The 26,519-nt window shown below is 27.9% G+C and overlaps 3 protein-coding genes, 1 long non-coding RNA gene and 1 other non-coding gene across 10 annotated transcripts; all 5 read left to right on the top strand.

Moving 5' to 3' along the window:
- The first annotated feature begins 212 nt into the window (after window positions 1-212).
- LOC128667380 (uncharacterized) lies at window positions 213-1,676 on the top strand. The gene is made up of 3 exons (XR_008403349.1): window positions 213-537; window positions 1,034-1,086; window positions 1,635-1,676. It is a non-coding gene; the product is annotated as an uncharacterized LOC128667380 (long non-coding RNA).
- On the top strand, window positions 1,677-4,756 carry LOC103579657 (RNA exonuclease 5; the record flags this gene model as incomplete). The annotated part of the gene is made up of 2 exons (XM_014441015.2): window positions 1,677-1,811; window positions 2,694-4,756. Coding segments are annotated over 2 exons (2,034 nt in total), but the record flags the coding sequence as incomplete, so codon positions are not given.
- Window positions 4,757-6,437: 1,681 nt separating this feature from the next.
- Trnak-cuu (transfer RNA lysine (anticodon CUU)) lies at window positions 6,438-6,510 on the top strand. The gene has a single exon. It is a non-coding gene; the product is annotated as a tRNA-Lys (tRNA).
- A 3,036-nt stretch (window positions 6,511-9,546) lies between these two features.
- Window positions 9,547-20,652, top strand: LOC103579656 (BTB/POZ domain-containing protein 6-A). 6 transcript variants are annotated; one of them, XM_014441011.2, is made up of 6 exons: window positions 16,275-16,976; window positions 17,574-17,760; window positions 17,837-18,021; window positions 18,282-18,454; window positions 18,546-18,787; window positions 19,351-20,652. In XM_014441011.2, exons 2-6 carry the CDS (start codon window positions 17,718-17,720, stop codon window positions 19,953-19,955), a joined length of 1,248 nt encoding a protein of 415 aa, XP_014296497.1. In that variant the 5' UTR covers window positions 16,275-16,976; window positions 17,574-17,717; the 3' UTR covers window positions 19,956-20,652. The 6 variants fall into 6 exon arrangements, with proteins under 6 accessions (XP_008559340.1, XP_014296497.1, XP_008559336.1 ...); XM_008561118.2 differs by lacking the exons at window positions 16,275-16,976; window positions 17,574-17,760 and adding an exon at window positions 9,547-9,745; XM_008561114.3 differs by lacking the exon at window positions 17,574-17,760.
- A 1,700-nt stretch (window positions 20,653-22,352) lies between these two features.
- Window positions 22,353-24,391, top strand: LOC103579655 (protein TSSC4). Its single transcript, XM_008561113.3, has 2 exons — window positions 22,353-22,470; window positions 22,553-24,391. The coding sequence occupies exon 2, from the start codon at window positions 22,610-22,612 to the stop codon at window positions 23,318-23,320; it is 711 nt and encodes a 236-aa protein (XP_008559335.1). The 5' UTR covers window positions 22,353-22,470; window positions 22,553-22,609; the 3' UTR covers window positions 23,321-24,391.
- Window positions 24,392-26,519: the final 2,128 nt, after the last annotated feature.

Below are 26,519 nucleotides of genomic sequence, written 5' to 3'. Positions count from 1 at the left end.
CTTATTTTCGCAACATGAAGTTCTCAGATAATGAAACAGCAACAAAAGATAACATACCTTGCGTATCGTAAAAATATTTCCTTTATTTAAGTACAGTAAATAAACATAAATATTTTTATCCACAAGCGCGGACTTTAGTAAAATTATTCTGTCAACAAAATTTTAAATTTCGCGCGCGCTCATTTTACTCTTATAGGTGTCGCTGAATTATCAGTTAATTTTTTCACAAATTCAAAAAATCTTTTACCTCAATAATAGTGACATCTTGTATAAAATTTTCGAATTACACAATTTAAATTTCCACAGCGCGAAAATTATTCATGGAAACTCTTCATAATTTATCTCATATCAAAAGTGGAGGAAAGTAAATATCCAACTTCATATGTTCATATTTGTTTTGTATAAGTCAATGAATTTGAAAAGTGCATTTACTTTATTGTTTAATTACACACTATGCACTAATTAGGTTATTTATTTAAATAGAAAAAAATAAAATAATGCAAGCTATTGGCTCTCCCACTAAAATTCAAAAACAAAGTATGTAATGTTCATTGGTATTTAGATTTTTTTTTAAGTTATATATCATATTTTTTACACTAAATTTATTTTAATTTAAAATTTAAATGTTTAATTTATTACTAAGGTTTTATTTATCATGCAAAAATTGACATTTGAAACTTTTAGTGATTTTGGTTACCAAGTTGTCATCAGAAAATATTTTTAAAAAATGTCAAAATTTTTTACACGCATTTTTAAAAATTTTTCTGTCAGTATTTACTTTGCTTACAAAAAATTAATTTTTTTTTAATGACTGCCATTTTGTATCATTGTTATTATTTTTTTGATTTCAAGTATTTAAATTCGACCCACGTGTATGATATTGAAAACAAATAACCTAAAAAATTTATAAAAGCGATCGAATGTTAATTTTATATTTAATTATAAAAATAATAATTTAATTTAAAAAATAATTTAATGATCATAAAGATTGCCGACAATTGATAATTTATGGATTTTTTGTTTCTTTAATTAGATTTGGAAAAAAAATAAAAATAAAAATATACACGTAGGAAATTAAAAAAAACTGTAAGTGCAATTTTTTAAAATAATTTTATTTTTATAATTCAGCGTTTTAAATTTTAATGATATAGGAAATAACAGACGTCCAAATGTTTTTTTGTTTTTATGAACAAATTGCGTATTAAAAAATATGTAAGATGTTTTGTATATATATACATTTTTTAAATAATTTTGTGTCAGTATTTAATTCGTTTATTTAAAAATTCAAAATTGTTGTTTGCTACTTTCACACTGAAAGTTTTACTATCGTAATTTAAAAAATGTTTCCAATTGTTTTTTAATTAAATAAATAATTCGTCACTAAGCAACGGGGGAATTTCCATGACAGTTTTTATTTTATATTATTTACTATTTATTAGAAAACGAGAAATTTCAATATTATTATATTTTTAAATGGACTAATATAATAAATAATCAAAACTTTTTTAATCTATCGAATTCCCATCAATGACTTTCATTATAATGACATTTCAAAGTGAAAAAAATTCTAGTATTTTAAATTAATTAATTAATTAAAAAGAAAAAATTAATGACAGTAATTTTTAAATTTTCAGGTTTATGTTAAATGCTTATTAAAATTAGAGATTGGGTGACAATTCGTGATAAGTACAATGACGACCGAGAAACAGCGTCAAAGATTAGAAAAAAAAAAAAAAAAAGCTGCCGCTTTTTTAGAGATCGCAAAACTCAATGATAAGGATAAAGCCAAAGCTCTGGAGCTTAAAAAATCTGTAAGTTCAATTTTTTTACTTTTATTTAATTAACAAAAAACTAAATTTACAAAATATATATACATCAATTTTTAAATATTGCTATTATTAATTATTGTATAAATTTTTTACTTCCATTCTATCGATTTATTAGGTAATACGCTTCTATGTACCAAGTGCTAATTATATTTATCTTAATTATCAGTTACTCGGGTGACACTGATAGACTTTATTGAAGTCACAGACAATAGTAACAATCCATTAATTATTATCGATGTAATTAAATTTATTTAAGGCCAATCTTAGACAGTGCTCCCACTTTTTTTAAATTATTCAATGACAAACTGTCATAATTGTATTAAAATTTCATTAATTAATTAAAAAGAAGTTAAATCATTAATTCAAAAAAAGGACAAGTTGTATTTTCGCTGAGGTAACAAATATAATAAACATTAATTACAGTTATTAATTAGAAGCCATACAAAATTTGGTAACTAAATTTTAGCTTACAAAGTTTGAAATTTAAATGGAGATTTCACTAAAATTTATTTTCCAAATTTCATTTAACTCCTAATTGATGTCAACTGTAAGCAATTTTTTTTTAAAATCTATACCTCGACGAAATTGTCTCTTCGTTAATTAATACTTTAATTAATTAATAAATTTCAATACGGCTGTATAGTTCGTCATTGAATATTTGAAAAAAAAATGGGAAGCAAAACAGAAATAAAAATACGGTCTTAACTTTTTATAGGAATGCATAAGATATTTAGTAATTCATTAATTGCTGACGGCAGCATGGAATTATTTTAAATAAAATGACATAAAAAATTAAAAACATTACCTTCGATGTCACTAGATATTTTTATCACTATAAAATTCTAAACAAAAATTTTTTTTTAGGCCGAGTCGTGTAATTCAAACAATGAAGAAGAAATGTCTGCTCAGAGTCCAAGAAGAAAACGAACTTGCAGTGAATCCCTGGATGAAAAAACTTGCGAAATTACCAGCGAAGAAAATTCCAACGGTCAACAAGATGCAGACCCTCAAGTTAACAAGAAGCCTCGTTTGATTGGCGAAGAATACCAGAAACTGAAGCAGCAGTTACGAGAGCGAAAAAAGCTTTTGACATCAAAACCACGTTTTCGTCTGAAAGCCGCCGGCGAAAGTGCAAGTCTGACTGTAAACATTGATCCCAGAGATCGTATTCCCATTTTCCTCTCAGACATCCAGCATCTTCTGATGTATTCTTTGGTCGGCAATGGGTCGCCGTATTTACCATCCAGATGGTGCCATTTAGAAAAATACAACAAACTTTCGCACACTGTCGTATTTGTCGTCGAGGGTCTCACTATGTATCACTTCAGCTCATACGAGTCGCTGTTTCCCAGCATAAAAAATCTTCTAGAGCATCGTCTGGAAGTGGTGACCCCGGCGACAATAGACGGGTCAGTAGTCGAGCAAATAGCAGCCGTTCCATTGACATCCTCAGAGCGTAAAAAGTTGATAGACAAGTACGGATCTCTTCCAGCGGCAGAGAAAAAGACCGGAGACATCGTCAAGTTACTCAGATACGTCTTTCCCATGCAGCAGCTCGCAAAGCAAAATGATTCTGTTCCAATTGATCCTTGTCCTGAGTTACCGCCTAGTGATAAATTTCCTCGAACGCAGTTACTTTTATCACTGAGCCAACTTATAGATGAAAATTGTCCTGTCCGATGGCCTGGTGCCTTAGCTTCCAAATATAGAGATTATATTTTCACAAAAGATGTTTATTTAGAAGTAACTCCCAAGTCACCGATGTTTGGACTTGATTGTGAAATGTGTCTGACAACAAACGGATCCGAACTCGCGAGAATTTGCATCGTCAATGAGAACATGGATGTTGTCTATGAAACTCTGGTGAAGCCGGAAAATAAAATAACAAATTATTTAACTGAGTACAGTGGAATAACAGAAAAACTACTGGGTAACGTCACGACAAAACTGTCAGATGTCCAACAGAAAATACGAGAATTATTACCACCGGATGCTATTCTTGTAGGGCAGAGTCTGTACGCTGATCTCCATGCTCTGCAAATGTTGCACCCTTACATTATTGACACGTCAGTTATTTATAATATTACGGGTGACAGATACAGGAAATCAAAATTACAAGTTTTGGCGCGGGAATTTTTGAATGAGAGGATTCAAGAAAATAAAGGCGGTCATTGCCCGACTGAGGATGCGCGCGCGACATTGAAATTGGCTAAATTAAAATTAGCTAATAGTCTTAATTTCGGCGACGCTGTTCTGATTGGCCAGCAAAATTTAGAGGAAATTTTTATAAAACAAAAATTGGGGAACGCGGGGTTGCGCGACGATCACAGTTTTGGTGTAACGATTTTCAAACATATTGTTAAGGATAAAAAGACCGTATCGATAGTCGGCACCAATGAGGTATTGAATGAGTACTCGAAATACCTGAAAACATCTTCCCTGTCTGTTATGGACGATGCCAATTTTAATAAAGACGACCAGGTCAGACTAGTCGCGGGAAATTCAAATAAACAAGTAGTCGCTCGCGCCAGTGAAATAGTTATGGAGCATGCGCTGACAATTTGTCATATCAAATTGAGCAAGGAAAAGGTATCGGATAAAAATATCGAAAAAACTTGTCGGAGTGTAAATAAGTGGGTCGAAAAAATATGGCAGCAAATGGCAGTCAATGGATTTGCTTGCGTTATTTTCGGGGGAGAGAAAAATGCAAATGGCGCGTGTTTTTTAAATTTAAAAAAAGATGTAACGCCATTACATATATAATTTATTCTCTACTATTAAAACATCTTGCTCAGGCTGACATGAATCTCGAACGCGAAGAGATATCGAGGTCGACTACCAACTGACGCGCCTCATATTTTTTTATTTATATTTTCCGAGCTATGTACAAACGAATCGTTTGTTGTCAATAAACATTTTATACTTGACTTATTTTATTTTTCTTGCTGTCAGATACATGTCACTGTTATTGTTTATGTTTTTGCATATTTATACAATTGATTTTAATATTTTATATTAATATTATTTATCATATACTTTAATTATCGATTATGAATTATTTATTAAATCGTGCGATTTATCATTTTGTTTAAAGATAACAAATTTTTATTTGTAGCTTTTAGTAATTCAAGTTCACGCGGGCTCTGGAGCCTGCAATCTACGATTTGTTTTTTCAAATTCAATGAAAAAAAAAAAAAAAAAAAAAAAAAATATGCACGTGTAGAAAATTAAAAAAACTAAAAGTGCAATTTTTTAAAATATATTTTTTTTTTTTATAATTTATCATTAAAAAAAAATTCAAAAATTATTAGAAGCTAAATTCAGAATCGAAATTTTTCCCGCTTTGGAGCGGAGTGTGTGAGTGGGGGTAATTAGTAAGAGTTAGAAATTACCTGGTTGAAGGTCATGGAAGATGATCAAATTTTTATTGTTAAATGGAAATAAATGTTGTAATAATTATAAGTAATTTAATGAAATGTTTAATTGTAAGAATTATTTATGATTAAGAGCTCCGAATTATTGTAATGGTTTTTTTTTTGTTAATTAATTAATTAATTTATTTACGCCAATCCACTACATGAATAAGTTTTATAATGGATAAAAAAAAAATAATTATAGAAAATTTACAGTTTAAGAAATATATTTTAAGATGGATACTTGTCCTGCTTGAAATTTAGCAGCTCGCATAGAACTCATTCATTCTTATAAAATCTCTATCTCGATCCTACGAAAAGATGAGTGACAGTAAAAGAATTTGTATAAATTAACACAAAACTGTGTGTTAAAACAGCATTTTACACAAATTTTTATGTTGTTTTAACATTTATCATTTGTGTTAAAAAAATAACACAAAAAAATGTTAACATTTTCTGTTACCGGTTCTGAAACTTTAACACATTAAAATGTTATCTGCAACACATGAAGTGTTAATTTAACACTTTTATTTGTGTTATTTTGAGACTCATAAAAATTTATGTTAAGCTTAACAAGTGACTACGGTAAATTTAACACATTCTTTGTGTTACTTTAATGAATTAACACGCGCTCTATGTTAAAGTTACATTTTAAAAGTGTTAACACTTGTTTGAAAAGTAACACAGTAAATGTTACTTTTGTTTCAATTAACATTTTTTGTGTTAAAAATGAACTAATCAAACAACACAAAATCAGTGTGTTAAATTAACACACAAAAATGTTAAATGTTTAACACACAATTTTTAACACTTTTTTCTTTACACAAATATCGAAAATGTTTTACAGTGTAATTGTATGTTAAATTAACACACAAAAATGTTAAATATTTCACATAAAATTGTTAACACACTTTTTTTTTTACAAAAATACGAAAAATGTTTCACTGTGCAACCGAAGAAGTTTACGTCTAAACAAATCGCATAGACTGAATTTTTGGAGTAAAAAAATTTTTAATTTTTTGGAGTAAAAGTGTTAATTTCTATGTCTATCAATTATAATGTAAATATTTCAAATAGTATTGTTAAAATTAACATATTTTACATAAATCTACGGGTTAATTCAAATAATATATTGAATTTTACTGTTAGTTTTCGGAGTTGTTTATCACGAACACGTGCTCTTCAGCACGTGTCTGCCCGGCTAGCTCAGTCGGTAGAGCATGAGACTCTTAATCTCAGGGTCGTGGGTTCGAGCCCCACGTTGGGCGTTATTTTTTCATTTTTTGTACTTACAAATCGTTAAAATTTCATTACATAACCAGCACTCATTAATTTTGATTTATAGCACTTGAAAAAGCCATAAAATGCATTTTTTTACATTGAAACTATGCCTTTTTTTCCATTCACAGGCAACATAAATATAATTATATGTAAAACAAGTAAATAATGTAATTCTAAACATGATTAGACATCTGTAAATATAATAGAGACAATATAACTTGAGTTATTCTTCATATTACTGAGTATGACTCAAAAAACAATTATAAATTTATTTATATTAAAATGTATGAGATATTGGAGCGAAAGGTCTCAATGCTTTCGCAATGTTCACACGTACTTGTTTTTTTTTTTTTTTTTTTTTTTTTTCTATTAAATTTTTTACTCTTGTACGCTCGTTGGTCAAACACACGTTTTTTAGTAAATTCATATAATATGAATCGGTTTTTATTTTATCGAACATACAATATACTAGAATCCATTCGCTTACGACCTCGCAAGATATGAGATTTTATTTGGGTACAAACAGTATTGTCCGTTTATTGTCAACGTAGACAGATTATTTATTATCGATTTTCTTTAAGTGTTGGTATAATTATAAATATATAAATATATCAAGGAATCACAATAAGTATCAGCAGCCAATCCTATTAGTGGGTAAGTCTGCTAATTATTTAGTTACTGGTTTTTTCAAATTGTGTGGATTACCAAAAAATCACTTGTGTAATTTTTTTTTTTTGACTACTTCTCAATGGATTTAAAAAATTTTTTGTGTAAAAATGGTCCCTGAATTTACATGGTGTTAAATGTGGTGTACTTTTAACACATGTTTTTTTTTCACACCGGTGTTTGACTTAGAACTCATAAATTTTGTAATCATAAATAGAAAAAAAGCGCGAAAATTTGAGTTTTAAATTCATTATGCAAAAAATTTCTTAGGTCAAGTAAAAATTTCATTGGGGGTATTTACGACCTTTATAAGATTTTTTATGGTTTAAAGTTGATAAATTAATGATTCTATTAGTGATATTAATTAATAATTAAAACTTAGAATAGAAATTTCTATAAAACCATTTTTTATCTCGCCCTAATGAGAACTTTTTTTTTATTTTTTTTCATTGACAGCATAAGTCATGTAACTTGTCAATGTTCTAAAATTTATATATATGTATATATATATTGTTAAAAATCTGTATTGTATGGTAGCAAAAAGCTTAGACTTAATGGTCAATTAAATAAAATTTTTAGCCCAGCGGTGTTTAAGATTTTACACCAAATCATTTGCACCAGATCGCAGGCTCATAGTTTTTTACTGCGTATAAAAAGCTAACAGTAAAAATGATGAATCATTTTTACCCTCAATGACCCATTTCCGCCCCTCGTGAATTATAAAAGACTGGGAAAGTTAGGCGAGGCCTAGGATTGACCTACTTTTTATATTAAAGAATCGATACACGCATTACAGTTACGCGGGTCCTGGAGTTTACACGAGGGTTGTTTGTAATAATTCCCAGTAGTCGACTACCACACATCCTATTCTACTTAATTATTTATTTTTAATTAATTTTTTTTTGCCACCGACGCGCCATGACTCTTCTTTAAAAATAGTTCTGTTAGTATTTAATTCAAGTTTATTTTAAAAAGTGTTTTATATTTTCTCAGTTTCAAAAATATAGGTCTGACCTTGACCTTGAGCTCATTTACGACTATTATTATTTTTTACTTAATTTTCTTCATTAACTTTTTTTAGTTAACTTCTAAGTGTTTTCTGACTAAAATTAATATCATACATTTTTTTTTTTATTCAACACTAAAATTTGGCTAATTAGTATATTTATTAGGCGGCAATTTCTAAACTACTTAAATATTTAACAGGTAAGTTATTTTAAAAATCTTGTAATTTTAAACACATGAGCATATTAATGGATGTCAATTTGTAAATTCCGTTTGTCTACAGAAAGAAAAAAAATAAATTTTAGAAACTTTTTTTTTATGCCTATAAGAAATTGCGCGAAAAATTTCAATGTAAAATATTTTTTGTGTAAAAGTTCGAAGATTTTATTGAAAATAATTTTTTGGAGAAATCTGAATTTAGTTTGAAATTTGCTGATTTTTTTTTTTTAAATAGTGTAAATAAATTTTGATTTTTCAGTCAAATTATTCTTCAAGTTCAATATGAAATTAATGATAAAATTTTTTAAAATTCATTACTTAAAAAAATACTTTTTTTCTCAGGGTAAAATATTAATTGTCATTAAAATTTTTAAATTAGTTTAGAAAAATATATACACAGAAAAAAATAATATCTTGGCGGAAAAAATTATTTGCATTACGAATTGAAGAAAAAAATTTTTCTTTCCACAAAAGAAATTGTTTTTCTGAAAAATATATATGCAGAAAAAAAAATATTTCTTGACACTAGAAAAATTCTGCATTAAAAATTATAAAGAAAAATTTTCTTCTAAAAATTTTTTTTTTAACTCAGTAAAATTTTTCTTCTAAAAATTTTTTTTTTAACTCAGTAAAATTTTTCTTGCGCTCCGAAATCTTTTTTTCTGTTTGAAAATATACAGAAAAAAAAATACAAAATCTGCAGATTTTGAATTAAAAAAAAAACTTTAATAATTTTCTAAAATCTCAAAATTAAAATTGTAGTATTTTGTCATACAATTAAACATCTCTTCAGACCCTTAACTCAATGTAAATTAACCCCTCCTTTTTCGGAGCAACAATGAACCCCATAGTAATTACAGAGTACATCGACAAACGTGAATTGAATTGTTGGTACACAATAACCGATAGTTTCTCGACCTCAAACTCCAATACATTTATTTGTATATATATATATATATATATATATATATATATATGTTGTCTTCATTATATTTCTAATATTCTTTATTAAGATACAAGTATTAAGTATTATAATATTAAGAGGGCTGAAAATGCCTAGCGTCTGCGCGCTGTAGCTTCTTACTGGCTATGAATATCACCAATGAAATAGTCCACCGGAATGTATGGTTCCGCACTCGTGCAAATTATATGCTCATTGTAGCCCCAGTCATCGGCCAATACACATTACCGCGCTACTACATTTATTTCAAATATCCGATAACTTGTTATTACATTCTGTGTTATTTTTAACCATTTTACCCAATCGTGAATAGTTGGAAAATATTACAGTGAAAGAAGTTTCACCTCAAGAAATTTTCTGTCACAAAAAAGGTAATTTTTCATTTAAAAAAAAAAAAAAAAAAAAAAAAAAAAAAAAAAAAAAAAAAATTAATCAAATACTTGAATTAAATTTAATAATTAACAATAGAGTAAAAATTAAAAATAGATAATTAATAAATTTATATTACGGTAGTAATTACTCGTACGAGCTAAAAGAACGTATCAAGTTATTAAAGTTAAATAAAATTAAAAATTTAAATGCCATAGACTATTATCTTAAAATATGACAGGGGACTTGTGAATTATATACTTCTTTTTGTTGTCGTCGCCGACTGTTTGTAATCGCTGATAATTATCCTTCTTCAGTTAGCAGTATTTAATTATCGCTGTGTGTATACACACAATATTTATTCAAGTCGTGCGTGGTTTTTTACATGTTTATATTTTTATTATTGATACTTTATTTTTTTTATATAATAAGTTAAGAGTTATGACTTTTTGGATTAAAAGTTTTGGAGGAAAAAAAATATTTTAAATTCAAATTATTACATTGATGCACCTGTCAAATTTATCGAAGTGTGTTTTGGATTTTTTAAATATCCTTTTCTATAGAGAAAAACTCGGCCAAAGTCTCTAGTTACTGTACTAGTGTAACGAAGATACAATTTTCCCACTGGGTGAAAATAAGACGACTTTGAAGATTGTCAATTGACAATTTAATTAAATCCTGCAGGTCCTTATTTTGGGTCTAATGTAATTTAAATTTTTAAATCCCGCGTATTGTGTTCTTTATCTGCTGGTATTTTTTGGAAATTTTATAGCGAGACATTTTTTTATTCTTGTAAAATAGAGAGGGTGAATGTATAGTTTAGTGTTTCGCGATATCAAACTGTACTCTCGGAGAGTATTGATTAACCTCCGAGGGGTTGATGTTATGTACGATTTCACTCCTCTTTCCTCTTTTTATTCTACAGCATTTTCTTGTCACGGATGATAAAAAATTGGGGGTAAATTTGGAATGAATGGATTTTATTTCAATACGAACTCACTCCGTTGACAGTAAAAATTTTTTCGTATTTTCGTAAAGAAAAAAGTGTTAAAAATTTTGTGTTAAACATTTAACACTTTTGTGTGTTAATTTAATATACAATTACATAGTAAAACATTTTTTGTATTTGTGCAAAGAAAAGTGTTAAAATTTTTGTGTTAAACATTTAACACTTTTGTGTGTTAATTTAACATACAATTACATAGTAAAACATTTTTTGTATTTGTGCAAAGAAAAGTGTTAAAATTTTTGTGTTAAACATTTAACACTTTTGTGTGTTAATTTAACACACTGCTTTTGTGTTGTTAGATCAGTTTATTTTTAACACAAAAAATGTTAATTGAAACAAAAGTAACATTTACTGTGTTACTTTCTAAACACGTGTTAACACTTTTAAAATGTAACTTTAACATAGAGCGCATGTTAATTCATTAAAGTAACACTGAGAATGTGTTAAATTTACCGTAGTCACTTGTAAAGCTTAACATAAATTTTTATGAGTCTCAAAATAACACAAATAAAAGTGTTAAATTAACACTTCATGTGTTGCAGATAACATTTCAATGTGTTAAAGTTTCAGAACCGGTAACAGAAAATGTTAACATTTTTTTGTGTTATTTTTTTAACACAAATGATAAATGTTTAAACAACATAAAAATATGTGTAAAATTTTGTTTTAACACATAGTTTTGTGTTAATTTCTATAAAATTTTTTTACTGTGTACTGGGAGTTAAAAAAAATGACTGCATACGGAGTAAATACGGAGTTAAATTTTACAGCTGAGTAAATTCGGAGTGATCTGGATTTTATTAAAAATCTGCATTTACTCCGATTCGGACTTTTAATATTAAAATAAACTCCGGATTTAATCCGGAAATTTTTTACACTGCATGACACAGTATCTTTATCAAATGAATCATCTACGCAGTTATTGAATTATGATAACTATTTTTTTTTATAACAACAATAGCATATTGTCGAGTGTAATTAATTGAATAATTAGAGGAAAATATATAACGGTAATATAAAAAAAAAATGATTCATCTATTAGCACGTGCCGGTAAATAGAGATGAATGAATAATATTAAAAGTACCAGGTGCTTCGCTTTACATTCCCTTTTGTTAAACAAACGTTTGCTCTTTTTACATCTCATTGCTAACACTTGGCTATAAATTTCGATAAACTGCTGGAACTCATTGCAAAACCTGATAATTGCCGATGTATAATTGCTTGAATTCAGCCTATCATATTCCTTACTGAAACATCAATGTCGAATTTTTATAAAATATTGTGTTTTACAGTATAAGATAAGAATTTAAAAACCTTTTTTTTTTTTTTTCAAATATTAAAGTGATTTAAAAATAATTCATTGTACAATTTTTTAAAAGTAAGCAAAAGTTATTACAATACAAAAAAAAAATTCTTGGCTCAACAAAATTTTGTCTACATAAATTTATGAAGTTTATGTAGCAGACAAATTTAAAATTATTAATTAATAGAGCAAATAATTAATAAAATAAAATTTAAAAAAAATGGGCATTTAAAAAATTTCAAATTAATAAGTGAATTTTTTTAATTATTTACTCTGTTTATTAATAATTCTAAATTTGTCCTGCTACATTCACACTTGTGAAAATTTCTGTATAAAAATTTCCCAGATCAAGAAAAAAATTTTCTTAGGGCCAAAAATTTGAAATAGAAAATTGAAAATAAAAAATAGTTACTGAGTTAAAATAGAATATTGTTATCCAATTGTTTGTTGAGTTGGTCAGGACTATCATCCATGTCCTCATTCGACATCTATTATAGATAAAAAGTCGCACTTGTTAATAATTATGTGGACATCAATTCATCAACGTGATGATAAGCCAACAAGTTTATTTTTTCATAACAAATTTAAAAAATATATAATTGCAGTATATAGTACATATATATAGACATCAATGATGAGTCAGAGTAGGATTCCATCTATAAAATATTCTGTCATAAAATTACAATGAAAAAATCGCTCCAATCTTCAAATGCCCTGAGGCAACTCCGGATTTTCCTTTACACATGATACATTTCCAGAGTTTCCGTCGTTTGATTGTGCAGTTTCCCTACTTCTGCTCAGTTTTCTTCCATCAGTACTGTTCCGATAGTAACCGCGGATCAACCGGATGTTTCGGTTCATTCGATCTAAAGAAACGCGACGTTTATTTTACCGCATACCGCCACAGCGCACGTGTCATATTTTCTATTGTCACTTACTCAAGACATTGCTGTATCGTAAAATGCGTGTTATCAAATTGTGGATGTACTCTGATAAATTCAAATCTCGTAAGTGATTTTAATATCTATAATTCGTCTTCAAATTTTAAACCTTGAAACAAGTCATCAAATGCTCAATAATTTTATTAGCGAGCAGGAGTTTTTTTTTCACACATCATCGCAATTGTTCAGATAATAATTATATGGATATTGAATATTTTCGCACATTTGTCTTATTGTTAAATCGTCCTTACAATTTTCTCCTTGGATAATTTTTCCATATATTTTTGCGTACATCAAGTAATTTACTGCGCAAGGTTTTTTCAATCTGACTATTTATTGTATCATTCCTACTAATTTTTATTTTGTTAAAAATTCAGTTTCCGTCATTCATTTAAAAATATCCATTACTATCAATATAATTTTAAAAACCTAATTATGTATAATTATATATGATTATATACAATTATATGTGAAAAATGACCCAATATAATTATATATAATTACTTATGTTTGCCTGAGTAAAAAAAGTAGATGTAATTATATATAATTATATGTAATTTTATACAATTTCATATAATTAGATACAATTATACATAATTTATATATAATTATATATAAAAAAAACTATCAGATATATTTGTGTATAATTTTATATAACTACATGTAATTATTTATAAAACATCATTGTATATATATTTATATATAATTTTATATAGTTACATTGGGCCATTTTCTGTATATAATTATATGTGACAAATGACCCAATATAAATATATATATTTATATGTAATTTTATACAATTTAATATAATTAGATACAATTATACATAATTTATATATAATTATACATAAAAAAAGAACTATCCGATATATTTGTGTATAATTTTATATAACTACATGTGATTATTTATAAAACATCATTGTATATATATTTATATATAATTTTATATAGTTACATTGGGCCATTTTCTGTATATAATTATATGTGACAAATGATCTAATATAATTACATATAATTTATATATAAAAATCTACTGTATATATTTATATATAATTTTATATAATTACATTGGACCATTTTCTATATATGATTGCATACATTTACATATTATTATATATAGATTATAATAATCAGATATGAATTGCATATAATTATGTATGACCATATATAATTATATATAATTTCTTTTTCCCAGTATAAATGTATGCATTTATAAATTTAGATTACTATACTGTACTCTTGAAAGTAAACCTTGATTACAGATCATTTTATTTAAAATTTGACAGAGTAACTGATATGCGCGGCAATTTAAAAAGAAATAGCAAGGACCTCGTCCCTTGATTTATTCAGATAAATCACAATTTATCACATGACTTACGACTTTAAATAAAATTCAATCGTATCCTAGACTCAATACATGGCATTGACATTCTACTGTAGTAAAACTGGTATAAAAGTACCAGTATAAGGACTCATTCAATAACATTCAGTTTATATATCTCCATACATTAATATACATATAATATATATATACTAAATACATACAACTGTACATTTATCTCACAATACCCAGGCAATAATAACAATAAATACAAACATTCATTATTAAACTCCATTATTAATACTCTGAGAAAGTTTTACTCAAAGGTTCTTCCCTTAAATTTAAATTGAAGTTGCGTCAGTGCGAAAATGCGGGTGCTATTAATTAACTTCAATTGGATTATTTCAATTGTAGTTTGTGTAGTTAAATAAAATAACTATAAGTCTAGTCTCATTGGTTTATTTTTAAACTTAAACTCATGACCAGTAGCCAAGAATTACGTCACTATTTAAAAAATAAAAAATTATTTTATATTTATAATAATTATCTATGTCGTAAAATCCATATTATATTTATAATAAGTGACGCATGAAATTTAAAGTAAAAAAAATTTCAAATTCGTAAAAATTTAATATTCTACTTGTTAACAAAATATTTAATTTAAAAAAAAAAAACCTGGTAAAAATTGAAATAAAATAATTTATTTATATGGGTAGAGCCTATAACATAAGAAAGAAAAGAAGTGTACTGATGTATATATAATACATGAATGCTAACGTAAAGTTAGTAGCCGATGACTGATGACTCTTGGCTGTTGACCAATCAACCAGTGAATAAATTTTCTTTGGTTTAACATCATCATAATTTTGAATTTTTACTCCTATCTGCGATGGTATTTACCGCACTTTTAACTTGACACGCTCGTTAGCACCATAAAATACACACGGGATCATTATTCCATCTTATAGACTGATGCTGCTGTATACAAGACGAAGACAAAGCTGCCGGCTGCTCGTGCTTGGATGTCAAACACCTGCATTGCTTATATTTTATTTAAGATCCCAAGGCTGGCACACGTCTATTTTGCTTCGTATAACAGTAGGCTGCATACATTAAATCTGTACTAAAAAACATTTTTGAACTCGGTGTGAAAATTACACCAAATATCGTGTTAAATTTAACCGGTGTAAATTCAAAATTTTTACACCGTCGACCGTGTAAAAAGTAAATTACACCATTTTAAAATTACACAGTAAAAAACATTTATAGAAATTAACACAAAACTGGATGTTAAAACAAAATTTTACACAAATTTTTATATTGTTTTAAAATTTTTCATTTGTGTTAAAAAAATAACACAAAAAAATGTTAACATTCTCTGTTACCGGTTCTGAAACTTTAACACATTGAAATGTTATCTGCAACACATGAAGTGTTAATTTAACACTTTTATTTGTGTTATTTTGAGACTCATAAAAATTTATGTTAAGCTTAACAAGTGACTACGGTAAATTTAACACATTCTTTGTGTTACTTTAATGAATTAACACGCGCTCTATGTTAAAGTTACATTTTAAAAGTGTTAACACTTGTTTGGAAAGTAACACAGTAAATGTTACTTTTGTTTCAATTATCATTTTTTTGTGTTAAAAATAAACTGATCAAACAACGCAAAAGCAGTGTGTTAAATTAACACACAAAAATGTTAAATGTTTAACACAAAATTTTTAACACAAATACAAAAAATTTACACCATTCGGACGTCATTTTTGAGCTCAAATTTTTTACAGTCTACAGATATTTTAATTTTCTTCATCAATAATAAAATTATAATTTAATATAAAAATTTTCATTTTTTTTTTTTTTTTTTATATTAGAGACAAATTCTATTTTTAACTTAAATGAATCAATGATTACTTAAAAAACCATAAAAAAAAAAAATCAAATCAAATACTAAAACTTTTTATGACGGGAGTGTCAGTTTGCTAAATGCGACAAACAAAACTTAATAGTGTTAAGAAGTAATATTTGAGTTTGGACCTTTGGTCTACACTATATGTTTACATATATATAAATACACTAGACTCATTATATTTTTGACTTTTATTTTTTCATGAACACTTTACTTTATAGTGTGTTTCTCTATTTTCACTCTCTTTGAGTGACATTACATTAATAAAAGTCAGTCCCTGGAATGCATTCCTTTATATTTCTCATGAGTTCACCCGCTTCAATGGTCCTTACGGATTGTTTTGTAAACAAACGGATAAACCTCGACTGGATGACGGAATGCGTCAATGTTCATCGACAACGATCCGAGTTACTGACTCATATATATGTCGTATAGAGAGAGAAGTCAGAGGGAAAAGACCATATCGTACCAGATCGACACATGATTTCTCGTAGTTGAAAGAGAGCACTCGACCAAGAGAATGCCGTGTATTCATTACTTCTTGCCTAAGCAGAAATAAATATCGTATTGAATCTCATTGTTTATTTTTACGAAGTTTATGGGTAAAATTGTTGTATTTTTGGTGCGCAAACTTTGTTGTTTTAGCAAAATGTGCGAAGTTGATTTTAATTATAGTGTAAATTTGAATTTGTATTTTATCAGTTGGTATATCTCAGTGTGTATACAACTTGTCGCTGATTCAGCCGGTATTGCATATCATAATATTATTTTTTCAGTAGCATATATAAACAAATTCTCGGGAAAAGCCCGCGGGAAAATTTTAAATTGATTAGTAAAAAAAAACTAGAGATATGCGAATAGTTCGAACCTAAGAAAAAAAAACTGAGGTAAGCCCAGGCGGTGTAAGTGTTAAAATTTTTGGTGTTAAAATAACACCACTGCTGTGTAAATATTCACTACTGGTGTTAAAAAAATTTCTCGGTGTTAAAATATTTTTCGGTGTACAAAATATTTCTTTTTTTCTAATTTCTATACATGGAATTTTTTTACACCGATTTAACAACGGTATTTTAACACCGCCATATTACACCACCTACATCAGTGTTATTTCATTTTAACACCACGTGGTGTCACAAATAACTCGAAACTTTTAAATACGAAAGTTGACAAATAACTCGAAAAGTTACGACTAATCCGATTTTATCGAACACGATTCGCACATCCCTAAAAAATAAATAAAAAATATTTGTCAATAATTATTTTATGTGACCTGGAAGAAATAAATAATAAAACCTACGTAGTACTATCTGTGGCAAACACTGCCAAACCCTTGTATGATTTAGATACCAAGTAACGCGACATGTTTTACTGGCGCTCAGCGAAATCAATAGATAGAAGAAAGTATTTTAAGCAACGCACTGAATAAAACGTTATCGATAATCGCGACTATATATGAGGATTGCCAAGTAAAAGTTAAAAAATCAATAATGATGATTCATTTTATTAATCCATTTAAATTTATAGCCATTGGTAAAATGAGATAAATACAAATTTTGACGATACTTATGAATAATTAATTAAATAAATTTTATTTTTTATTACTTAGGAGATAATTCAGAATGTCAACGACAATCTACATACATATTTAGGCCACTCAAACGGTTTTTTTTTAAAACCATAGTACCGCCGATTACTGGGGACGGTCTAAAGAGCATGTCCCAGGTTCCATTAATAACTGAAGACCAAACTACTAATGGGGAAAATGATCCTCACAATAAAGTCATATTGGAAGTGAGTATAAATATCTATATCTACATTTATCAGGGGAGCGCGAATAGTCTTCGAATCAAATCCAGTAAATTTTCAAATTATTTTATTAGACTTCAAGTCTTCAGTTTGAACCTTGAGTATAAAATTTTATCTAACTTGTAATAAATAATAAAAAATTTACATGAATGACACGAATTATTAATCATTGAGGTTCGAATTATTTCCACTCAATTATTTAAAATAATTTTTATTTAAAATAAAAAAATTAATTAATTCAAAAGGTTGGTTTACCTGGAGACACCTGGAAGTACTGCGTAGATCGGCAAACTTTAGCAGACAAGTCAGAATGGTTTCGCGCTTTACTTATGGGGGAAATGGCTCCTCCTCCAAGCAACCCACCCCCAATTATTTGTTTACAGCACGTAGAAAAACGTGCTTTTGATCATCTCTTCAAGTAAGTATGACTAATTCCTACCATCTTATATTTACAAAAAATAATCCCCACTTACCTTATAAATAATACTGTAATTATTGTGATTCATCAGATATTTTCGCGAGGAACCAATAAACTTTCATTCTGTTTTAACTGCACGAGCAACTTTGGATGCTGCTCATTACTACTTATGTCCAGAACTCGCAGTAATAGCCGTTGAATATATTATCAAAAATTTAAACTCATCAACAGTTCTCAATGTTTATCACGGACTCAGTCTTTACGCTTTAACTGATGTTGACGTAAATGAACAAATCCCATCTGCGCCACCCGAAAATGATGCTGCTGAAATTGGTAAGATAATATAAAAAAATGTTATGATCAGAATAAGAATAAAGGAAGAGAATTCGTGCAAATTTTCCTGTATTAAATTGACGATCGCGAGCAAGTTCACGTGAATTAAATTTAAAATATTCAAATTTCGAATGTCATAAAAGAATGTCGAAATTATGGTTGTGAAAAAAATGTACCTATAAGACAATCAGTAAGATAATTAGCAAGATCATCAGCAAAACCATTAGCAAGACTTGCTCATTATTTTTCTGGTGATCTTGCTAAGTGTCTTGCTGATTGTCTTCTTGCCAGTCTTGCTAATTGTCTTGCTGATTGTCTTATTGGCATATTGTTTTCACAACATTCTTTTATGACATTCGATACTTGAATATATCTTTTATTTGAACTCATGTGAATTTGCTTGCGATCGTCATTTTGATACAGGGAAATTTGCCCGAATTCTCTACTTTCATTCTTATTGTTGAGCACAAATTTCTGTACCTTGGTTATGATAATAATTAACAAGTTTATAATAAAATATATAATATTTTTTATAACATATCATTACTATCATGTTATCTCAGCTGTAGCATGCACTAAACTCCTTATGGCCTGCCTGGCAGTAATTGATTCCGCACCGGATCAAGTGCTACGTCAAGAAGGCTTTGAAGAATTGACTGTTGAGGAAATCGCAAGTCTCGCTTCTAGAGATGACCTCAGACTTGCCAAAGAAAGCGTTCTGTTCGGAGCACTTGAGAAGTGGGCAGCATCTGAATGTAGGAGACGTGGCATCGAGCCAACGTCTCACAATAAACGTTCAGCGCTTTCTGATGAAATTTGGTACAGTGTAAGATATCTTCTTATGAATGATCAAGAATTTATTCAAGGTCCGATGGCCAGTGGAATTTTGTCAAGTGAAGAATCAGCTGCAATCGTGGCCAAAATTCTTGGGCACAGTAACCAGCAGGATAATGATCAATTAGCACGATGTATTGCACCGTACAGACTATCGACGACACCTCGTCGACGGAAAACACCCACCAAAACTAAGTCTGGCATGAAGCCTGGTAAAAAAGAACGTGAAGATAATAAAAAAAATAGAAGAAAAGAGTGTACTAGTCAAGGTCAGCGAGCTTGCGCTCGCGTGGGAGATTTGGTTGTTCGAGTTCTCGCTTGTGTTTTCGACTGATGTGAGACCCACAGAGACTATTAGGTTTATTTAAATTATATTTTTATTTCAGCTTTTAGTATTTTTATTACTTAAAACTTAACGTGATATCAGACTGACAATTTTTATTTTATTTTTATTTTTTGTTACTGAAAAGATACAAAAGATCCTCTTGATCTCAAATAATTATTTAAATAGTAATAGAGAAAAATCGTGTTGATTTATTTGAATAATTTAAATTTTATATGGCTAAATATATTAATTAGTTTTTGTATAGAATCTGTGACATCTATCAGTAATTTGTTGTATGCGATACGCTGTAAAAAATTTGCGAAATGAATTCGGAGAATTTTCTCCCTCGGGATGAAATTAATTCCGGGGAGTTTAATTTTAAATTTTAAATTCGGTTCAGAGTGAAATTGACTTAAAAAAAAAATTGTTTTAATATCAAAACTCTAGATCAAAGTGAATTCGGATTGAAATAAACTCCAGATCACTTTGAATTCACTCAAAATTTTTTACAGTGTATTAAAAAATTTAAAATCAATTGATTTCAAGTCCTGAGTGACGAGTATAGTAAATGTTGTGTATTTAATGTTGATGTTATATGCGTTTTAAATGTTTCAATTATATTGTGAAATTGTTTTGCATGAAAATTATGTCAAGAAAAAAAAAATTATTAGAAAATTTTTTTCAAAGTTATATGGCTGGTCCAAAAGATTTTATTTTTGTTGGACTTGATAATTTATTAATTTTATCATAAAAATTTAAACTCATTTTACTGATTTAATTATTATTTATAAAAATCTAATTATTTCAGAAAATATGTTGATGTAAATATATAGACATATAAATATTGTTGTGCTATCAAGTTCATGTTACCATTATTCATGTAATAAATATATACATTTGCCAAAACAAATGTTCTTTATTTTATTTTATTTTCCAGTAGTACGAACACGGTTTAAAATGTTTTAAATTTTCACGAATAGTTGTCATGAAAATTATTATATTTTGAAAAATAAAATAAAATAAAAATATGCACATGTAGAAAATTTTAAAAACTATAGGTGCAATTTTTTCTTTTTTTCAAATTTATCGTTTTTCGAGAAATTTTAAGTTTTGAAACTAATAGTTTTTTAAAAGATATTTATTATTTTACAAATTTTATAAGAAATCTTAAAGGAAATAGAAAAATTATTCATCTTTACACTAAAATCTAAAAATAATTCTCAAAATAAATTGGATCAAAATAGAAACGGTATTTCATGAAGTATAATCAACTTTTTTTTTACAGCATTAAAATGGTAAATTTATTTTGGCTAAGAGCAGTAAGTTATGAGTCTAAAAATATAAAATGATAATAAATATTTTCTGTGACGTATGAAAACATATATTTTTAAAAATATTCATCGAAATAAAAAATTATAAACCCGTCAATTTTAATTATTCTATTTTCGAATACTATATAAATATTTTATAAAAATAAGTTTTTATAAACTGTTAGAAAAATTCATTAAATTTGCTGAACTACTAGAAAATTTTATTGAATATCATAAAATAAACAAAGCATAAATCAATTTTATAAAACTTCAAACTATTTTTTATGGAAATGATTTTTTTGAAACGAAAAAAAGAATAAAAATTTCTATGACTCCCAGGACCAACCTGTACGTCTTATTTATTTACAACTTGGCTTTGAGACAAAATTTGTTCTGACCTTTTAAAAGACATCTTAAAGTTGTCTCTGTTCTGCTTGAGAATGACATAATTGCAGGAAAGCAATTACTCATGCTGTTTCCCTAAATTAAATACGATTAAAAAAAAAAGCAAAAATTTTTACTCACGTTAATTACTCGATCATGATTTGTTTGAAAAATTTTTTTCTGTTTTCAAAGTATATTTATACATATTAGGCCTTGGACTATATCCGGCCAACAGTCAAATTCAAATTCAATTTTCAATTTTTATATCAAATCAAATCCTGCAGATCGACAACCGGACGAATGATGAATTTCAGGATCAAAAGATAAAAAATACAAAAGCATATAAATATATATATGTATATGTGTATATATATATATATATATATTATAAAGCCTCTAGCAATTCTATATCCGACCGACTCGAATTTAAATTCAAATTTAAATTAAATTGACAGGTTCGTGATAGAACGAATCTTTGTACAAAAGACGTCATAAGTTTATAAAAATTTTTATCGATTTTCATTAGGATTTTGAACCCACATCTGTCCAGTGGTCGAATTCAAGAGCCCCAAGTTTTACGCCTTAGAGAAAAACTTAAAATATAAATAATATCATAGCGCCCTCTATCAACGAGCACTAACTTCTTTTTCAATACCTCCTGTTGGTAAAAGAGCGCGCTGTTTAAAATTTTCATTCTCCATTTCTCCTGAATGTCAATACTAACCTAAAAATAAAAACAATTTTCATAACATTACAATTGACTAATAACTAATTTGATTTTTAAAAAAGTCATCAGTATGATTTAAAAAAGTATCATCTTTAAAAATCAAGTAAGTGACAGCATAATTATAAAATTTGATTTTTTACATAAAGACATTTAAAATTAATGTGCTGAATTTGTTTTTGTTTTAGATATCATTGAGAAAACAATAACAATAAAAAATATTATTGAGAAGAAGAAACAAAAAGATGAAGGTTCCAACGACGAGTTTCCAACTGCAGAGTGATAAAAATTCAGCTTTTTATAATCGACAGCAGGCACTTTTTGATCAACTGTCACAAGCAGAAAAAAATTGTAAAAAAGATCAATCAACTCCAATCGACACCAGTGAGTTTGAGCGCGAAAAATTTCGTCGTCCACCGCCTCCTGGCAAACGTCGAAAAAACGAAGCCAGACAATTTCGAGGAAAAGAAAGTATTTTCAAGCAGGCAAGTTTACCATCTCCTTTCTCCGATCGTAGCATCCCAGATTATCATAAAAATCCTCACAAATGGATGAGGTACTCTTTGGATGACGTAGCCGATGCTGATATGAGCGAAAAAAATAATACAAGAGCGGCGCTTTCGTTTCTCAAAGAATTGAAGGCACGAAAATTAAAGGACGAACTTAATGAGCAATCGAGTATGCAAGTCGATGATGATAAGTCGACTGGAATGTCAAGTTCAACATCGAGCTCGATAATTAAATTCAAAAAACCTAAATGTAAAGAGCAATCTTTTACTGAGATCGTGGAGCCCGATAACGCGCCTATATTCATAGGTAGTAAAATTATTCTCCCTGAGTATGTAGTAGGTCAGAAACCGATCAATAAATCGAAGAAAGATAAGAAGAATTTTGTTAAAGTAGATCGGAGTAAACAAATGAAATTGGATCACCTCCAGGAATATGAAGACGAATAAATATTTTATTTCGTGTTACTAATTACAAAAAGACTTATATTTTTATATGACCTTTTGGCTTTAGTCATCAAGTTTAAAACCAAAAGGGCGGAAGGTCAAAGATCTAATACCTGATCAAGATACGAGTTCCCTGATTGGATATTAGTTTTCTAATCGAGTACTAGATTCTTAATCGGTTACTAGTTTCATACTCGAGTACTAGTTTGTCGATCAGGTACAAATTTCTTGATCGCGTACTAGTTCCCTGATTATATACTAGGCCTTTTACCTTAAATTAAAAAAAAAACCTAGTACCCGATCAAAGAATTACTAAAAATTATCCAAAATGTATGATACTGTGAGGACTTGTGGTAAATATCTGAAATTTTCTCATGCACATTGTAAAATATACTACTCAATAGCATGTAAATGAAGTGCAATTTTTACAGTACTGAATTTTATGGGTAATTTTTACTCAAAAATTATCTGCGTGTATTACCCGATCAGGGAACTAGGTCTTTTTACCTTACGCTCTTTTGGTTTTTAAAATTTTTTTTAAAGTTTCCAGCTTTAGAACGTCTGCAGTCTGATTATCAATAAAAAAAAATATTATACGCCCTTATGAAATTAGTAGCGCGATTTATTTTCTGTGTCTCTATTAATAATATTGTTATCTAATAATGTATCTATTAAACCTTATTTTATAGTATCGTTATAATATAAATATACTTAACGGAATAAAATAATTTATTTGTTAAAATTGACCGTTAATTTATTGTAGATAAATTAGCGATAGTAGCTTGACTTAAATATTGAATTAAATTAAGATAGCCGAAGATATAGTACATTCTATTCGGAAATGTACTTAAGTCGGCCAACAGCTTCCTTTCTTTTTTTCTTTGTTTTTTACTTGTTTGTCAGTAAGCTTCATATAGAACTAAAGGATACAAACAAGTAATGTGATATAATCGTACTACATGCATTGCACAGGTATAAATATAAACATATAAAACACAGTTCTAGCTAATTCTCATAATCTTGATACATATATTTCATTTAATACCTTACTATCATATTAATTGTAATGTGTGGGTCGTGATAGATGATGCGTAATAAAATAAATTTTAAATAATAATTTAAAGCTGTTTCTACAATACATATATACATATATATGTATATGTATCCACAGTTGGAGTCCATCGTAACATTTGTGTTATATTTGCACCAATGAACAATTCTGCCAGTACAAGTGAGACACTAATAGATTTATAGTAAAGTCTAACTCGATATATATATATATATATATATCCAGTAATACCAGACCCTCAGCATCTAGAGCTAACTCTATTTTGTGATTTGTTCTTATTACTGATACATACAAGAAGCGAAACGAGAACATCTATTGAATTAGAACAGCGATTATGTTCTTTTCTAGTGATAACAAAAAAAAATACAATTGAAGATTATAATTTTGTTTGTATAATAATTGAAAACTATAGACCGTGATACAAATGTATTCAAAAATATTTAATGATAATAATGGAAAACAAATCACTCCACAAAAAAAGCATCCGCAAAATAAACAATGGTAAGTAATTCAAATTATTTACGTAAATGACAATTCTGACTTAGTGATTGTTTTGGAAAAATTAGTGTCAATAATAAACCATTTATAGTTTCTGCTTAATTATCAATTGCAAATGACAGTTTAATAGTTGATCACACCGTCGATCTTAAATTGATTTCTTTCTGACTGGCTCACGGAGAGAAAAAAATGTAATGGTTATCATTTTACATGATAATTAGAACTGTTTTTTTATCTCCGTGCAGGATGAAACACGAATTTACTGCGGGTGATGTCAGCCAACTTCACTCTGCTCTGAAATCGTTTTGTTTCATCCCTTGTCACACAATATACTATTAGTCCAGTTTTGGTCCAGACTAAAATCAGACTATAAAAAAAATTTTAAGCCCATTTTTAAATTTTAAACAGATCTAGTTCAAAAACAGATCAGTCCAAATGCAGTCTACTTAGACTTAGTAGATCAAATTTTTCGATCCCGGTTTATATACAAAAAATAGGCGGCAATTTATGCTGAAGGTTTTATATAAACTAGTACTGATGCAAAACTCAGCAGTGTCAAAACCACGTTGTCATATCAAACAGCTGTTTCCGAAGAAATTTCTTTTGAGCCCTATGGTACTTTATTGCAGTAATCTCAGGCGACTTGATCCCTATATGTAATTTTAGTAGTCAACCAAGTGGACTTCCACAAGTCCACTTACCATGTTTTGCTGCGCCGGCAATCTAAATCGGAGAATCGTTTTGCACAGGTGAGAAGCTCTCCAGTTTCACATACATAAAAAAACTCTGGAATTTTGCACATGTAGGAACATTTATATATAACATTATTTCATTTTTACAATTCTTATACATACAAGAAAATATAAATAAATTTAAAATACATCGATGCTTTCACGTGTCAAGATGTGCCTCCATTTATCTGTAATTCTAAATTATAGTACTTTCTAGTTAAGTATTTCCATAAAAATATATATATATATATATATATATATATATATATATATATATATATATATATATATATATATATATATATATATATATATATATATATATATATATATATATATATATATATATATATATAAATGCGTAGTTTGCAATTTTAACGATGTAATTTATGTGTTTATTAAACGGTTTATATTTTTAAAAATCATTTCTTCTGACGTATATGTAAGTGATATAACGTTATATTATGTTACGCATTAATTTTACTTTTAACTCAACTTTCAAACATGACAACAATAATATATGTAGTTGCGTGTCATTTTTTATTATTCAAAAATTTACAAGTCATCAAGAATAATAGCATTGTTTATAATCCATCAACTGGTTTCATTTTTCATTATTTTTTACACTTAGAAAAAGTGCGCGAAATAAAATTACAAATCGAAAAAAAAACAAAATTGTATTTTTATTAAAATGACTCCATTATTTTTATTTCAACATCTAAATAATATAAGCTTACAATAATCCATTAGTGCATAAGTTAACTGTAAGATAAATACAATTTAAAACATTGAATAAATAACATAATATATTTTTAATGTCATTACAATGATGATTAAAAATTTATTAATTTTCGGAAGATGACCTAGATGATTTTAAAATCCGGAAGAGGAAAGAGAAATTTTG

Source organism: Microplitis demolitor, chromosome 2, assembly GCF_026212275.2.
Source record: "Microplitis demolitor isolate Queensland-Clemson2020A chromosome 2, iyMicDemo2.1a, whole genome shotgun sequence".
Lineage (NCBI taxonomy): Eukaryota > Metazoa > Arthropoda > Insecta > Hymenoptera > Braconidae > Microplitis > Microplitis demolitor.
Note: the sequence above shows the minus strand (reverse complement) of the source record. Positions and strands in the feature narration are given on the sequence as shown.

What these genes read in the sequence shown, in the direction of transcription:
- LOC103579656 (XM_008561114.3), top strand. Translation starts at nt 16,829, where the DNA reads ATGGGTAAAATTGTTGTATTTTTGGTGCGCAAACTTTGTTGTTTTAGC. An exon ending in ACAATAAAGTCATATTGGAA is followed by an intron (nt 18,022 to 18,281) that starts GTGAGTATAAAT and finishes TTAATTCAAAAG; the next exon opens with GTTGGTTTACCTGGAGACAC. An exon ending in AAATGATGCTGCTGAAATTG is followed by an intron (nt 18,788 to 19,350) that starts GTAAGATAATAT and finishes ATGTTATCTCAG; the next exon opens with CTGTAGCATGCACTAAACTC.
- LOC103579655 (XM_008561113.3), top strand. Translation starts at nt 22,610, where the DNA reads ATGAAGGTTCCAACGACGAGTTTCCAACTGCAGAGTGATAAAAATTCA.